At 36.4% G+C, this 17,988-nt stretch overlaps 1 protein-coding gene across 1 annotated transcript; it reads right to left on the reverse strand.

Annotated features, from left to right (window-relative positions):
• Positions 1 to 239: 239 nt before the first annotated feature.
• LOC149138467 (Protein kinase superfamily protein) lies at positions 240 to 4,886 on the reverse strand. The gene is made up of 7 exons (XM_089447284.1): positions 4,527 to 4,886; positions 3,369 to 3,610; positions 3,062 to 3,194; positions 1,699 to 1,957; positions 996 to 1,128; positions 789 to 878; positions 240 to 633 (listed from the first exon to the last, which is right to left on the reverse strand). The coding sequence occupies exons 1-7, from the start codon at positions 4,714 to 4,716 to the stop codon at positions 430 to 432; spliced, it is 1,251 nt and encodes a 416-aa protein (XP_089303410.1). The 5' UTR covers positions 4,717 to 4,886; the 3' UTR covers positions 240 to 429.
• Positions 4,887 to 17,988: the final 13,102 nt, after the last annotated feature.

Here is a 17,988-nt window from a genome sequence, read left to right on the forward strand (position 1 = left end):
ATTATTTCAACCAAACTAGACTATTCTCAAAGAACAACTAAACCAAAACGTGGCTTAATAAGCCTCCAGTGTTAACACAAGAATCCATACATTTCTTTTATGTTTCAGACCAAATTATATTCAAATATTATGCACTTAATGGAATTGCCAACACCCATGGGCCATTGTTGCTCCACTGGCATAAATTAGCATTATATAATATCAAATATATGCTATTTCTTTGATACAGAGCTCGGCGATGATCAAAAATTCCATGCCACTTCATTGATTGTGAAAAGAGGAACATTAAAGCTTGCAAATCGCATGGGCAAACGCCTCTGAATTTTAATACTACGGCCTATGGTTAAAAGCTATCCCCTCAAAAATGAACTGGCCAGAGATCTGTCTGATACATAGAACTGATGCGCCAATGGTTTCAGTGACTAGACATTAGTCATTGGCAGCACTGCTGCTACCACTGTCCATGGAGGAAGACTTGAGAGTTACAATGTTATGATGTAAATTAGGAGTGCTGACCACCCTGGATGATGGTCGATGATGCTTCACAAGAGGAACCAAAGATTGCACCACATCTGCCATTAAAGGCCTATAATCTGCTTCAGGTTGGATACACATTGCAGCTATTGCTGCAACCTGAAATAAAGATATGAAATAAGTCGGTCATTGTTGAGGATTTTGTTCAACATTAATATGACTATCTATCTCTTGCCTACCCTGCTATGTGCAAGTAATGAACTTTCTTTAGCTACTCCCCTAATTTCCCTGGATATTCCAAGATAAAGTCTGACCTGAATGAGCTCCTTCATGGAGAATTGACCCTCCAACACAGGGTCTATAATCTGAACCAATTTTTCTCTATCTGTAAGCTGAGGTAGAGCCTGAAATTTAAAAAGAAAAAGAAAGGCAATAATGAAATGCTTGTGTTCCATATTTCATTTTCAAAACACAGAAAATACAATTTAGCAGACATTCTGCAAGTCTAGAAACAACCATACCCAAGATACAAGGACACCTTGACCAGGCGGCCTTTTCATGTCCACTGGAACTCTTCCAGTTAAGAGTTCCAGTAATACAACTCCATAGCTGTAAACATCTGATTTAGTAGTCAAGTGTCCTGTCAATGCATACCTGGATCCCACACAAGCAATCGAATGACACAAGTAAATAAAGCAATCCAAAAATAGTAAACAATTACAATACACTGCATATTCTGTGATCCGGACTCTCGAAATAATTTCAGTACTTGTACATAGAAGACCATTTACAATGGTTTAACCTACACACAAATGACATCGTCAAATCAAGCATTCTAGATAGAACTGGAAAACTATCAGTTTCTCTATAGATTGGTTGAGAACTAATAAGCTTAAAGAACTAGAGGGGTTTGTCTGCATCCTGAACTGCCTCTGGTTGAGAATTAATAAGTTTAAAGAACTAGAGGGGTTGTCTGCATCCTGAACTGCCATTCTGTGGGTGCCATACCAAACGAAGAGAATTCATTGAATTTTACACAAAAATCGTCATGCAATATGTCCATAAAGGACAAAATTTGAAGGTAAATGAAAGAAATCAAACTTTGTAATTATAACCATTTCTAAAGTATATATATAGAACTGAGGCCCTGCAAATACTTTTCCTGGAATCAAAAATTGTTTGTGTGATTTATAAAGGCAGTAAATAAATATAGACTTCACTTACTCGGGGGCAACATATCCTTGTGTTCCCAAAACTCGAGTAGACACATGGCCTCCTACTTTATCAGACCCAAGTTTGGCCAAGCCAAAATCTGAGACTTTGGCATGATAATTTCTGTCTAGGAGAATATTACTGCTTTTGAAGTCCCTGTGAATCACTGGAGGATCAATACACTCGTGCAAGTATTCAAGTCCTCTTGCCGCATCCAGAGCTATTCTCATTCTGGTGTCCCAATCCAACTTTGGAGGGTTGCTAGGAGAACCTATCAACATATAATCCACGGTTACACATCTGCTTTATTAAAAACCACTGCGGGAGAAATTACTAAGTACATTAAGACAGATTTAATCATATTGGAAGTAGACCATTAGCACTTATAGATAGAAAGGATCGCTGCTCTAGAAAGAAAATTGCAGAGTAACTAATCAAAGTATTACAAATATGTTTATGTTTGCTTGCTAACAATCTTATTGATCAACATAAATCAGGAAAGTGTGGTCAAATGAAACTCTATAATCAAACCTAGAGATTGCCCACATTACTTTATCAGTTCATCAATGCATTTACTGATTTCTGATATGATGTTTAAACTGTACAGTAAGGTAGCAATGTGCCAAACTCCGCAAAATTTGAATTCTTCTCACGATGCAGTCTGACTTGGATGGTGGGGTATTTAGATTTAGGGAGGTTAGATGTTTGCAATCCATGGAAATATTGGGAATTTTAATGCAAGTATGTGAGTACCAAATACCCACAGGCTTCTATCACCGAGGCACAGTTGGAAATTGGCAAGTTCAAACTTAGGTCATCTCTGGATGTGAGACAAATAGAAAACATGAGAAAACAACCAGGCCTTGCCTAGATTGCCGTTGTAGGCATCTATGGGAATCCTGAATACCTATACCTGAATCAGCTCTCGACAGCCCATAGGACACTAGAATTATGAAACTCTGAACGAAACAGGGGTGTTAGACATTTTCATTTCGAATAGAGTTAAAACACAGGAACATGAAACAGTGCATAGAGCCTTTGTATTGCTATTAATAAATGTGTAGGGTCTGCTCTGGCATGCATAGGAGCTTTTACCATTCACTCCCTTCCAGCCGCTTTGTTGGATTGTTTTGTGAAGGGTGGTTTGGAGAGTAACATAGGTTATCAGAACTGCTAAGAGCAACATCCTAAGAGACTATGTGATACTCGAAAATTCAAAATTCACGAGGGGCCAGAGCAGACTTCTTGGCAAGAATGCGGGTGGCTAATTGGCATGAAATTAAGTTTTTGCCTGAGCTTCACCAGTTCAAAAGATAAAAAAACATTTTCATGGAGTCTAACCTAAAAGCAGCAGTTGGAAAAGGTGGCTTCTCACCATCAGAGTAAAGGTGCTCTTGCAGGCTTCCATTGGGCATGAACTCATACACTAAGAGTCTGTGATCATGGTCTGCACAGTACCCAATCAATGCAAGCAAGTATGGTGAATGGAGACAGCTCAAAACATCAACCTGTTCAAACAAAGAAGCCACAGCATGTAAAGTCATCATTGTGTAACAGAGTACAAAAAAAATCCAACTATTTCAGAGTCAAGAAAACATGCCCAACCACCACTGTATTCAAATAAACAATGTACCATCTACAGGTTATCGAGACTTATAAAATCAAGAAACAAAAAAGCAAACCTCCACACGAAATTCTTGTTCTCCCTGTTTGCTTGCTTGGTCAAGCTGCTTGATAGCAACCTTACTACCATCCTGCAGCACTCCTTTATACACAGAGCCAAAGCCTCCATTGCCAATAACATTGTTTGAGCTGAAATTACTGGTTGCTGCTTGGAGTTGCTTGAATGTAAAGACTTGTGCCTCTGTCTGGGATGATGAGTTTGTCACAGGAGGGGCAAGTTCGTTGCTTTGCTGAAGGGATTCTGCATAACAAAAACAGTATGCAATTTAGTTGAAAAACAGTAAATCAAACAAGCACGACGAGGTGGGCTTCCCTAAATGTTGTTTAAAACACGAGGGTATGTCTAAAGCCCAAATGGGTCATTGAAATACATGGAAATGAGGCCTGCAGTCTCAAAAAATGTCCATTATTCGGTCTCTCACAGAGCAATGTCCCTAGCACAGACCCTTCTAAACCTGGGTCTCTTATGCAGCTCCAGGTTGAGAAGCTGGAGGTTGCATATCTGGAGTTCCAATATTTAATAAGTGGACCGTTGCTTCAGCTTGAGAAGTTGTCCGAAATTTTTATATGTTGACCATTGCATGGACTTTGGCATAGCTTTACAACCATCGGGTGCATATCAGACTGAAGTTTACATAGGTTTGTACTGATGTCCATATTCAATGCACCCACTGTACCATTACAAAAGCTTTAATGTCCATATCAGACTCAGGTTTATATGGATCTCTGCAAATGTCCATATTGAATGCACCCAATGTAGCATTATACAATAATAGAAGAGTTGATGGGCTATGCTGGTGTCCATATTCAAGGCAGCCAATGCATCAGAACACACAAACACAAGAGTTGATTCCATCTTCAATGCAGCACAAACACACAAATATTCTATATGCAACGCAGCATTACACACAAAAAAATAATGGTATCACCCTGCCCCACGCAAACTGTAGAAAGCATCTCTGCCTTGTTTGTTAGAAGGCCGAGGAAAGTGAACTGAAAGCATAGACTTCATGGACAAACATGGAATCCCAAACTCAAATAAGCCTGTAGAAAGCATCTCTGCCTTGTTTGTTAGTAGGCCGAGGAAAGTGAACTGAAAGCATAGACTTCATGGACAAACATGGAATCCCAAACTCAAATAAGTACGTGGAACTTACTTTCAGTGTTGAACCTCTTCTTGACTTTGTTCTTAATGTACCAATAGTAGCTGAAGGCCACCAACAACGCCACCACTGCAAGGGAGGCCATGACAACAATAACAACCAGAGCAATACTCTCCCGCCTGTTTTCCCCATTCCCGGTTTCAACATGATCTGTGCTGCTGATTTCCTGCAGAGAGCGAACCATATGGGCTTATTTGTATTTCTACATAAGACAGCAAAAGCTCAAATGCCAAACTCAAAAGGCTAATGTCTCAGAAGGCCAATGTGGGTCTGCAGACTAAGCTTCCACACGAGTCTCGGTACCCATGAATTGCATGAGGGGACTTGTTGGCTTGAGATTTTCAGTGCACACTGTATATATATAATTTCAGGTGGATTATTATACATCAATTGCTGGTTCCAATGTGAGTGGGTCCCGGGCATCGAAACAAGAGCCCACATGAAAGCAGTTTCAAATAGAAGTAGATTACTGACAGACAAGTCCCTCTCCGCTGGCATCGCACATCCCTCCAGATAAAAACAAAAGCTACACGACCGTCTACCCACCCCTACCTGAGTGGAATGCAAACGTCAAATATATTGAATAATTTGGCAGCGAGGTTCCGAGAAATCTGTAGGCCAAGCATGAGGAGAACTGGTCAAACTTCACCAAGAATGGGTGAACAACTTGCAAAGATGCAACCCATCATCTAAGGGAAGAATATTTTAGTATGCCTTAAAGAAGATGCAGCAAATGATGTTATAGGACAATGTTTTGCAGTATTCAAATGCAAAGATGGACCTAAATGTTTATGTTTTACATAAAAAAGATGAGTAAAATCTGTAGGCCAAGCATGAGGAGAACTGGTCAAACTTCACCAAGAATGGGTGAACAACTTGCAAAGATGCAACATTTTAGTATACCTTAAAGAAGATGCAGCAAATGATGTTATAGGCCAATGTTTTGCAGTATTCAAATGCAAAGATGGACCAAAATATTTATGTTTTACAAAAAAAAAGATGAGTAATTGCTGGTTTTTTGGTATTGAAATAGTAATAAGATAGTGCAGCAAGTTAATAATAATAGGAGACTGTATGTGAATAGGAGACTGTATGTGAATTTACTTTTATTTTTTAATATTGACTAAAAAGATTCTCAAACGTTTTAAAACAAATTTAAAAATTAAAATGAAAAAGTTTGAAACTTCACCAAGAATGGGTGAACAACTTGCAAAGATGCAACACATCATCTAAGGGAAGAATATTTTAGTATACCTTAAAGAAGATGCAGCAAATGATGTTATAGAACAATGTTTTGCAGTATTCAAATGCAAAGATGGACCAAAATATTTATGTTTTACATAAAAAAGATTAGTAATTGCTGGTTTTTTGGTATTGAAATAGTAATAAGATAGTGCAGCAAGTTAATAATAATAGGAGACTGTATGTGAATTTACTTTTATTTTTTAATATTGACTAAAAAGATTCTCAAACGTTTTAAAACAAATTTAAAAATTAAAATGAAAAGGTTTGAAAAATTTATTACACGACTTTATTTATTATAAAAAATAAATGGATATCACTCTATTGGATGAACAAAGATGAGTGTGAAGAGGGGCAATTGATTGATTAATTTATTGATTTTTAATGATGTCCACGATTGGCTAAGGGGCCACTTAATAGTAATTTAATTTCTATTCAGATTTTTTTCCATGTTAATTTTGTTGTTATGGATTTTGAGTAAGAAATTTGTTATTTTTTGAAATCTTGCTTTCTCAAAAAGTTTGTTGAGACTTTTCACCTTTAGGTTGTTATTAAACTAATTATGGTTTAAAGGACCACCTAATAGCAATTTAATTTGTATTCAGAATTTTTTCCATGCTTATGTTGTTATGGATCTTGAGTACGAAATATGTTGTTTTGTGAAGCCTTGTCTCCTCAAAAGGTTCATTGAGATTGTTCACCTTTAGGTTGTTATCAAACTAACGATGAATATCTTCATACACTGCATAGTCTTTGATAAAATGTCATTTTGTTTCTACCACCCCTCTGCTACAAAAAATGTAAGTTTGTTCTTCCAAATCTTTTTTAGGGACCATCCATTTGTCAGTTTCGCATCTATTATGGGACTTAGGCCTTAGTTGTGCAACTAAAATTTTAAATTTTCCCTTGATTGAGGAACTCAAATACTCTTTATCATCATGCTTCTATGCATGGTTAAATTCTTTGACATGATATGTTTTTTTTCTACCTACCTGTTTTGTCCATATGGCATTTCTGAATTTTTCTAACACCCATTTTTTATCTCCTCCTTAGCATGAGGACAGTTATGCAAATTTTTGTCCCATTTGCCCAACCACTTTCTATTTTGCTTCATCCATGTAATTTTCCAACGATTTGGCTCTTCTTCAACAACCATTTTGGGCCATCAGTGCTTATCCATATTTTCCTCCTTTTTCAAGTAGCTTAACAAATGAACAATCGTTGAAGCCTCAATTAGAGACAGACCAACCTCAATTAAAACGATATTGTAGGAGACCGTTGATTTCACTTTGAGGCTACTTGTGATTAGATGTTTTTGAATTCTTTCTATTTGTCACCATTTGTGGCTTGACATGTTGCTCCCCCATATCTCGCAACCATAGAGGATAATTAGCACCACTAATAAACCAAAGAGGGTTTTCTTAGTCTTCCAATCCCATAGTTCTGCTTGTCTACACATGTTCTCGAGAAGGTATGAATCTTTCTACCCTCCTTGGATTCTCTTTGATATACATGTCTCCCAGCTAAGCTTATAGTGGAAATCAATTCCTATATACTTGTACTCTTCTACAACCTCCAAGGGGTTTCCCTTAAAGAGAAAGGTAACCTGTTGTTTCTTTCCTTTCAAAGAAAAATTTCTCTCTCAAACCTAGCACAAATTTAGCTATAAGAATAAGGTCATTTGCATATAAAAGTAGTTTCACCACACAACTTGTCAACTGGACGCCTTCTCCTTTGGTACTATTTATCCACTCTTCAAGCTTATCGATATATAAACCAAACAATGTGGGGGAAAGAGGACATCCCTGTCTAACTCCAATGTCACAGCAAAAGCATTCAGACATGTCTTCCTTAGTTCTAATTTTGGCTCTAACCAGCTCATAAAGCTTATGAACAGTTGCCCTATATTCCTTTGGGACTCCTAATTCTTCCATTATGAATTTCCCTTTAGCAAAGTGTTTGGTGACAATGTCACAACATCTCCCCTCTTCATTGAATATGAAGTGACAGACATTCAATACTCCTTCCATGAGCATGCGCTCATTACAAAGGTTAGTCAATGATGTTAATGGTTCTCTCTGTATGGAAATCATAATGGGGAACACTATTGATGATGGTTATCACAATGGACCCAGGTGTTGGCTCCAAAATGTCGACTGTAAATCTTACAATGGACCCACTTGTTGGTTCCTCATGTCTTGATAATGGACCCAATTAGTGGCTCTAAAACATCAACAATAAATATTACATATGTGGTTCTTCCTTCATCAATAAACAACTCAAACCACATTGGCTTGAAAAATGTGATGGTTATCACTCTAAGGCAATCCATCATGCAACGAGAAATAATGATAGCAAGTCACAAGCACTTGCCACATCTTATAACTATAGCTTTGGGAAATAGCGAACATGAAAACCACTCCAGAATTATTAGTGTTATTTGTTATTTCCCTACTTTGTTATTTACACTCGTCCGGAGGAACGACTAGGCCCTCCTAGCCTAGTTCCTTCTTGTTTCTATTGGAATTCTACAATGCATTAGAGCAGCGCCAAGCTTAAAGCAGTCTTGGTTCACAACTCCATGGAATTATGGGTCACAAATGGACTAAACTCTATATTGTGGAAGGTATTACATCACCCTTGCATTTAATTATGTTTCAAGGTTACTCCACATTTGTTTTACAGTTCTAGTTGTGAGGCTTTCTGGTGGACTAGGTTTAGTACTTTTCATCTGTTGTCTTGCTAGGATGTCCATCTAGCTTGTCATCCATGGGTGAAGAACAACTTTCCTTTGGCTATTCTTTCACTTATCTGTCTTTCACTTTCACCTCGTCCATGTTGTTTTGTCCTTCTTTTCCCACCCATTTCTATGTCTTTCTCCCCTACTCCTCGCCATGCCCCAACAAAGAGCCAAATCTCGCAAAGGCGAAAGGGATCATGGGGATCTTGGTAGTGCTCAGGTTTTTTTCAGAACTCATGCTTTAGCCAAATGATACCAACTATAGACTCCTCTGGGAGTGCAATAGGATATTCAATAAGCGGTCATTGAGGATAGAGAGAACCTATCTAATAAAATTATCATGGCAGCCTAGGTCCCTGACTTGGGTAATGCTTGTGCTCACCAAAACCAATACCTACACACCATTAACCTTTGTTGGCACATTAAGCAACTCTTGGGCAAGGTATTGTTTGAACGTAATGAGAGTGGGGATGAGCTACTCCTTCACATGGAGGAGCTACAATTTCTCTACTTGAATATGGATGAAAGGATGGAGCGCTTGGGGAATGTAATACCCCAATGCAGGAAGCCACCTTCCTCGTGCAAACCTAAGCATTGACTGTGACCTACGGATAAGACCTTAGTGTTATTTTGGGTACAGTTGTAGCTGACCACAATGCTTTAATTCCTACTATCTCTTAGGCATATGTTTCTACAGGTTTTAGTTACTTTGTTCATGGCTCATAAGCCTCATTTTTGTATACATGTCATTTACTATGTTAAGGTTGTTTTATTAGTTTTGAGACTTACAATCAAAATTCTCCAGTTCTGCCTTTTGTATGATTCCTAGACTAGCAAGCCAAAGCAAATTGGGAATTCGAATTGTTGTTGGCAATGTGAAGGCTTATATTGTTAATATAAAGTTCTAAATTTACTAAAAATTAAAATTTCAAAAAAATGTAATTTAATTGTTTTAGGTTTTACTTATTTAAATTATATATATATATATATATATATTATGTATAAATGGATTCAATGTCCTAAAAAACTCATAGAACCAGATTATATAATTTTATAGGCACTCTTAAGTAATTTTTTTATGATGAGCCTACCCTTCACATGATAGTTGATATTTATTTTTACCCATCGTTTAAATATGTCATGGACTAGTAACTTGAGTGGTTAGAAAAATGATTGTTTTTCCATTCACCTGGTTTTGATAGGACATGTTATAATGTATTTTTTTCAAAAAGACATATTATAAGTATCTTTTGAAAGAGACATATTATAATGTATTTTGAAAAAAAACATGCAAATTTTAAAATGGTGGATATTCCAATTTTCAATTTCAACAAATTTCTTCCAATTTTTTTTATATTATTAACCAACAAATATAAAAAAAATGTTAAAAACATTAAATAATTAAATAATTTAATTTTTAATAAATATTTTTTCCCTTATGGATTGAAAATTTGCATGATCAATACATATTTCAATCACTTTGTATGATGCTCTAAAACATTAAATGTAATGCATGTAACTTTTAATAAAATATATTTTCATATATATGGTAATTATTATAATAATGTTATTTACTTATTTATGTAAAATATAAAGTAAGATGATTAAAAAATAATAATTTTAAGAAAAAATATTATAATATAATATAGTTTATATTTTTTTAAAGAGATGATTTGGAGATTTCTATTAAAAATAAAATATGTTTTACCGGCTAGAACTTTTACATAGTTCATCCAATTTCACCATAATTCTAATTTCAGATGTCCAGTATATATAAAACCTATGCTCGTGACATTTGTCACCTATAATTATGAATAAATGTCTATTATATACTCAATAGTAAACTCGTAGATATAGGTAGTACTTACATATCATCATAAATTAAAACAAAGAAGAAACAATCCAAGAATATAACCCTTCTTTTCATGTTGTGTCTTCACCAACTTCAACCTCTGTTGGTACTAGCTACAAATATGAGACTAACAGGTCCTCCATCTCTGCCATTTTGCAGTGAATGGATGTCATTTTGGACTTGAATTCACATTAAAAATGGTCGATTTTGATTTGCAACAATTCGAGTTTGGATGCCATTTCGATCTTGAATTCACATTACAAACGGTCGATTTTGATTTGCATCAATTCGAGCTTGGAGTTGGTTAACAGGTAGAGGAATTTATGAGCTTTTGATTTAGCCTCTTTTGAATCACTGCTTGTCAGCATGCCTTCCATAGCCTCTAAAACCCTATCCATAATTCCATTGATGTCGACACTTTCGATGACATGAGAAGAAGAGCCCACATTCTCCATGGCGAACTTGCATAACATCAACACTTGCTTGCATATGTTGGCTCGTATTACTACTACTTTTTTTTTCAGAAGAAAAAGCATCATAGATTATATTAAGTCAATATAAAAAACCATGATTGGATACAAAAGATGACTTGTGCAGCTCCAAACAAGACATCTTTGAGAAGAATCATAATAAGATGGATGAGATATATCACAACATTATAGGAAGATTGTAGAGATAAAAGAAACAGATGTATCTAAATGAGAAGGGACAAAACTCATGGGAACATATGCTTATCATTATGATCATAAGAACGGAGCAAAGACAGGCTTAGCCCAAAGAATTAGGCTTGTTGCTTGAAACAGAGTCAAAAAAAGAGCTGATACAGTGCAAAATGGACTTGTATGGAGCCTTAGAGTCTCTGAAGATTTTATGGTTCCGCCACCTCCAAGCACACCAGATCATGATGATAAGAATGGGGCGCCTTGACTCGCATTGAGAACTCCATCATTGGAAGGCTTTACGGCTCGTATTACCACTACTTCCTTAGAAGAGATCCTTGCGTGGTTCAAGGCCCTGAGGTTGATGTATAAACTTATCCAACAAATATAGTCCTAGGGGTCCTGTTGCCGAGACTGTAATTGCCATCATGACCTTTGCTCTCCTTCCTTATCACAATAGAATGCATAATTAGTTCAACCATGTCAATTCGACTTCAGAATTCTTGCTGGTGGTGCAAAATAATACAAAGGAGATAAGAAAATGTCCCCGGCGCAATGCTAATTGAATGCATCCTCCTCGGTCGATTAATAAATTGAAGCCCAACACAATTCGATGAGAACATAAGGCAATTGAAGGTAGACTTCACATGCCAAGTGTGGGTGCAAGCTTGATAGGGGTATTACAAGGGTGATGATCGAGGCCAGACAATTAATGGTGGTCGCCTAACCAAATGGGTCATCACTTTTGTGGCCTTAATACTCCAAATATACACTTGCTCTTCATACTTTTCATATGTCCATATATTTAATTTCTCAATAATGCAAATACTTGTTCCCTTTTTACTTGTAAGAAAAATCATGCCAATGGGGAATTTAACAAACATCTATTATTCAATTTTATAATCCTTTGGTTCAATTTTGATCCTTTATTGACTAGAACATTCATTGATGAATTTAAATTTCTTAGGACATGGTAAAGGTCAACTTGTTCAAATTATCCCCAAGTGCAAGCTTTTGTGATTCATAATGTTTATAAACAGTTTTTCGGATAAATCATATTACAGATTTTCAGATAAACACATTTCGAACCACACAATGTGGTTTATCATCAGGATCAAGATGGAAAGATTGATCTAACACTGAAAATAAATAATGACGAGAAGCTAAGTCGCTAGGGAGAGGTATTTTTGGCGATGGACTATGGAGCCTGACTATTAGAATGAAATATATGAAAGGAAAAAATCTAGAATATTGGTACAGAAGGGGTTCTATTGGTATCAGGAAAGGCTCAGCCATATGGCTCAGCCTTAGAAAAATCCAGCAATTCTTTTTGGAGAACTTAAGATGGAATCTCTTCTCTGGATCCAAGATCTTTATTGGTATAGATCCTATATTAAATGGCCATGAAAAATCTTTCTTTCCTCAATCTTTATTATGTTTCCTTCACAGAATGGGCTGCTTTACTTGGGACAAGTTGATCGATTCATGGAGTGGTCCCATTCCATTATGGAAAGAGGGTCGTGATCTGAACCTGCCAGCCTCTCTGCTCCCGCTATGGAATTCTGTTAAAGAAGACCTTTGCAGCTTAGGAATCTTTCGCTCCGGGACCTGTGACCATCTGATATGGACCGTTCCTAAGGCTAAGTCTCCTGTTCGTGTAAAAGACATATACGCGATCATGATCTCTCCAATATCTCCAGGCTCTAGCCCCCTTTTTCCTCCATGCTTATGGAAGTCGGGATGCCCTCTCAAGATGATACTTTTTTCATGGTTGGTCTTTAACAATAGGAATCTATCATGGGAAAACTTACGAAGGAGAAGCTGGCATGGACCGAGCAGATGCGAAATGTGTCAAGCCGCGGAGGAATCAAACATCCATATGTTCTTCCATTGCGAATCGTCTCTTCAGATATGGTATGAACTCTCACTGTTTTATGGTTTGCCTCATGCTATTTTTCCTTCAGTGCAGGTAGTTTTTCAATGGTGGAGCATGTAATATCCCTCCCCTTAATAATAAATAATAAATAATAAATAATAAATAATAATATAATAATAAATAATAAATAATGAAAAAATAATAATTAATAATAATAAATAATAAAAATAATAAAGCTAATAAATCATAAATGATATTAAAAATATATATACAAGAAAATAAATAAAAATAATAAAAATAAAAATAGTAATAACCATACTAAAACTCTAAATAGAAATAAATAGAAATAAAACAAGAAAACTATCAAAAAGAAGGAAATAAAACAAGAAAGCTAAAAATCAAAAGAAAAGTAAAGAAATAAAACAAGAAAACTAAAAATCAAATAAAGTTGCATGTAGACACATGGAGTGTGTGCATATGGTTCCCCTTCCAATGTTGTTCTATTTAATAGATGGTGAGGAAGATGAGAGGCATTCCTGCATTCCATCATTCCGAGAGTCTATCTTTCATTCTCTTGGGAGAATGGTGTACTAAGACTTAGGAGTCATTAGTAGTAGTACGTTGATTGAGGGCTCGGGGTGGCCAGTTGTAGCAAAGCCTTGCGCAATTGAGCCTACGGTTGGGTGGAGAGTCGTCCCCACAACCTTGTTGTCATCGAGCAGATATCGATCACAGGTAATATAGGTATGTACTTATTTGTTGATTCTGATTTTAATTAAGAAATTAATATTATATTTACTTTGGGCTGTTACATATGGTATCAGAGCAAGTTCAACCCTTAGGGCCTATGGGCATCTAAATTTTTTTTAGGATATTTAACTTGACTTGTTTTTTAAGTTACAGGATGCTTACTTTCCTACGAGTAATTTCCACAGCAACTGAACTTTGGAATTGTGGTTTCTAGATTCCCGCAATTTTGATTTGTTTTCATTAATTTATTAGCCATTTTTTACAATTGTTTGCAGGCTCTACAACAACATAAACCGAGTGGTGTGTTTTTTTTTTATGATAGGCATCCGATAAAGCTCATTCATCATAAATTTATTGATATTCTGGTTCTGAAAGATAATTAGATATTTATTTTTGGAATTCTTTTGGGTTGTTCAACTCCTTTTACCTTTCTCCGCGACTTCGACTCTATGGGTTTTTAGAATCTGTAAAAAACATTTAAGATAAAAATTAATGAAGAAATGGATAGGACACACGATTGTTTGTAAGTAAACATTGATTTTATATGAGGGAGGAAAATTTATACTCAGGCTTACACCCACATAGCGTATGTGATTTCATAAATGAAATAGGCAATCTTATATTCATTATATGAAATTTATCTTCACTTCCAACACCTGTGGTGAGGCAGAGGAGGTGAGGAATTCGGACTGTATGGCGTTATCGAATATGTGACGGAGATCATTACTACCGCATGCATGCACTCATCCATGAGTTAAGATAAGCTAACTGAAGTTTTTAGTGTAGTTAGTTATTATTTCGAGATATTTTTAGAAAGATAAATTTAGCTGTCAGTTTTGTGTCAGTCACGATGTGTGTAGGGCTCAAGATTAGCGTAGCTATTTTTTTAAGTTGTTTCTCGTATTTATAATAATATAAGCTTTGAGCAATGGAATGAAGCAAGTAATTGAGTAGTAGATCACATTTTGAGTGTGTTTAATTAAGGTTAGGAATTGAAGATTCCATTCCCCTTAGCTGAGGTCGTTTAGTCTGCAGACGACCTAAATAAAGTTTGTTGAGGATTTGAAAACCATCGGTTTTAAAGAAGCCGACAAAATATTAAGGAGCAGCCACAGCTGGTGTCAACCACCATTGCTCATTCGGAGAGAGCCTCCACCAGAAGCTGCATCCCGTCACTGTTGTGAGCAGCCCACAAGACGAGTGTGTAGTTTAGAATCATGCGTGTTGCTAAGATTATTCGTGGGACACATCTGAAGTATTCATGCTGTAAGTTTTTATGATAGAATATTTATACAAGAAATTAATCACGTGGCCTATTATGTAAAGCCGTGGCACTTTCTTTGCAATGTCTATGCTGTTCTGCTATTTTCTTCGGTCCCTGCAAACGATTTCACAAGATCTGCATTCGTTGAAGTTTTAGGAGGAATTTTTCATTTTTAAGATTGTCCAAATAAGAACTGTTAAAAGCAGGTCTAGTATAATTATTTTCAGGACATTTCCTTCCTGCCCATACTGAAAGCTGAAATCATAAGCTGTGGACAACGTGCCATTGTTTCATGGTGAAGGCAGTGGTGTTTCAAGCTGCCCACCAATGTTTGCATCCCTTCGAAGCATTTACATAGCCTTGCTTGTCATTTGTGGGCCAGTTTGCCTGCAAAGGCAAGCTGGTTTGAGGTTCACCTTAATTCACCCTGCACAAATGGGGCTTGTGAATTATCCTTCCTATATAATGTTGAAGTTTCACTTTCAGGGGAACAACACGCCCTGTGCCTTTGTCAAAGTTTATGTGCATAATTTTCGATACTTTGGAGAAAAATGCATCATGCTGCTACATCATGAGAAAAATAGGAAAATGCTAAGACACCCACAGAGCCCAGTAGCTTCAACATGACACTACAATCATTAAAAACCATATAAAATAACCACCCCACTGAAGCAGCAGAAGCCTTGAACGTACGCGATTCCTTTTTCAGTACCCAACCATTTTATTTAATTGTATGTCTTTATGTGCCAATGTGTCATGACAATAGATGATATTCCTGAGATTGTCATTCTCTAGTTCAGTCAATTGAATGCCAACCTTTCACTCGTCAGTAGCCTCAATTCAATGGCTGTGTTTTTCCGAGATCGAAGGGTTTTCTGAAGCCTTCAATTCGGCGAAATCAGTCCCGCGAAGGTTATAATTTAGGATGCCCAGATAATTGCTAGTTATGTTAAATCAGAAGGAATAGTTTTCTCTTATTTCTTCCATTTTTTTTTTCTGTAACGACACACTGAGAAACATGCAGCAGGATCAACGAAAAAAAAAAACAGTAAGTTTATTCACACTCTAAATTTATTTTTTTGTTTGCAATTTCTCCTTTGAGATTGAAATGAAATCGGATCTGTAGTGGTTCATTTTTTCAATTATTGTGCATACGCATATTTACCAAAATTTCCCATCTTCCTTGATCCTCAAATTATGGAGGAAGAAAATAGAACTTTTATTTTTGTGAATAATTTACTACCAAATAAAAGCTAATACAGATTTCTGTCTCAACTATAAATTTAGAAGAGACATTTGATCATTTTCTTGATGTGAAAATGGAAAATGTTTCCCAGTGATATCTTCCAGACCTTCTGTGGAAGATACCATGCATGAAGTGCAGTGAGAAATATATCTTCTCAATCATACTTAAATGCACTGGCTCTATTCTAGTGAGTTATGGTAAAATCCAACACTTTTGGAGTGTGAACACCTTTAGAGAGCACTCTTTTATCACCTTGATTACCAAAACCATGGATTTGTTATGCGGCATGCATAATGCCTGTCATAAGAAACAAGTTGAAAGTGTTCAAGGCCTTTGTTGCTAAAATACCTAAGAAAATTCCTTTAGATCGCTCTAAAATCTGCTAGCAGGGTAGTAGCTCTTCATCACAGCCTTTATGCTATATTCTGCTAACAAAGGCCGCTTTAATAAATGAATTTTATACAGTCAGAAGAATTAAGTATCATATACAAAAGATAAGTTGGAATGATTTTCTTGAAATATTTCAGAAGGTGCTTGTATTTCACACTAAAATCTGCAGGAACACTTTTAGATATTAAAGAGCCACGTTGCGTAACCTGGAATTTGACATCGATTAAAATAGAATAATTATAATTGCATATATTAAGCTATGTTCGAAGGAAGTAATCGTCCAGGTTCCAAGGGCGGCTCTTCTTTAGTGCCAGGTAACATTTACTGTTGTTTTTAAACTCTTTTCTTCTCTGGAAAACACTGCTTACAGAAACTTATAGCTCCTCACGTACTGTGTGTTCCAACCTATTTTCTTTCCTATTCAAGTTTCATGGGTCTACTTAATAGGAGGTATCTTTTTGTTTAGTTGGTTGGACTGAGGTCTAATGATAGGCTGGTGGGAGTCTATGACAACTATATCAGGTTCGATTCTCAGCACATCGTGCCTCCGTGCTATACCATTTTAGCTCGTTCAAAAATGTTGCTACGTTGAAACGTTCAAGAAACCATTTCTGGTAAACACTATTGTTCAGTATTGTGTTCGCTATAGCGCATCCTATGGGAATGTCCCTCTTGGTTTGCTTGATGAATAGTTTGGCTCCTTTCAATGGATGCCCTGTACTGTTGACAGCGTGCACGATGAAATGTCCCTTGCGACTCTGTTGGATATTGGCTTCTTGGTGTGCTTGCCATTGCTCTGGACTAAACGGCTGTAAGAGGTTTGAACCCGCCACCTCTTAACAAACACTACAGCACCAATGCCTGGAGAACCAATTTTGAATTTTCTGAAATTAATCTTTTCATGGCACATTTTGATATTTAATTTGTGAAGTACTTAAGTAGGCCGTTTCTCTTAAATTGTTAAATAACCTTGTAACTACTGCTTATTTTTATTATTACTAAAAGATAAAAAGGTGATGACGTTGGTGGGTTTTGAACACAAGACGCCGCACTAGAAGATGAATAAGCCAGTTGCACATCTTGCCTTGCGCTTCTGTAGGATGATTGTTTCATCCCTTCGTATTTATTTTCGTTTCTGTTTCCATTGCTGGAACCATGAGAAGGAGAATTTTGTGGTGACTGATACATTTTAAGTTGAGTTGATCACAGAGATTAATTTACAGTGACCAGTTTTGGCGACCTTATCAATCGTTCTGAGTCTGATGCAACAGGGAGAGGTATTTAGAATTGTAAATTGAATTCGGATTAATGAATGTTTCAAATCACAATGTGAGGTTGATCAGTTGATCTTATAGTATGGGCAGATTTCTCGACATTATTGTCGAAAGGAACAATGGAATTTGCAGGAACACGCATAGCCATGGCCACAAGTTTACA

This window comes from Pinus tabuliformis, chromosome X, assembly GCF_031772625.1.
Source record: "Pinus tabuliformis cultivar Carrire ecotype Pingquan chromosome X, CPIR1, whole genome shotgun sequence".
In the NCBI taxonomy this organism is placed as follows: domain Eukaryota; kingdom Viridiplantae; phylum Streptophyta; class Pinopsida; order Pinales; family Pinaceae; genus Pinus; species Pinus tabuliformis.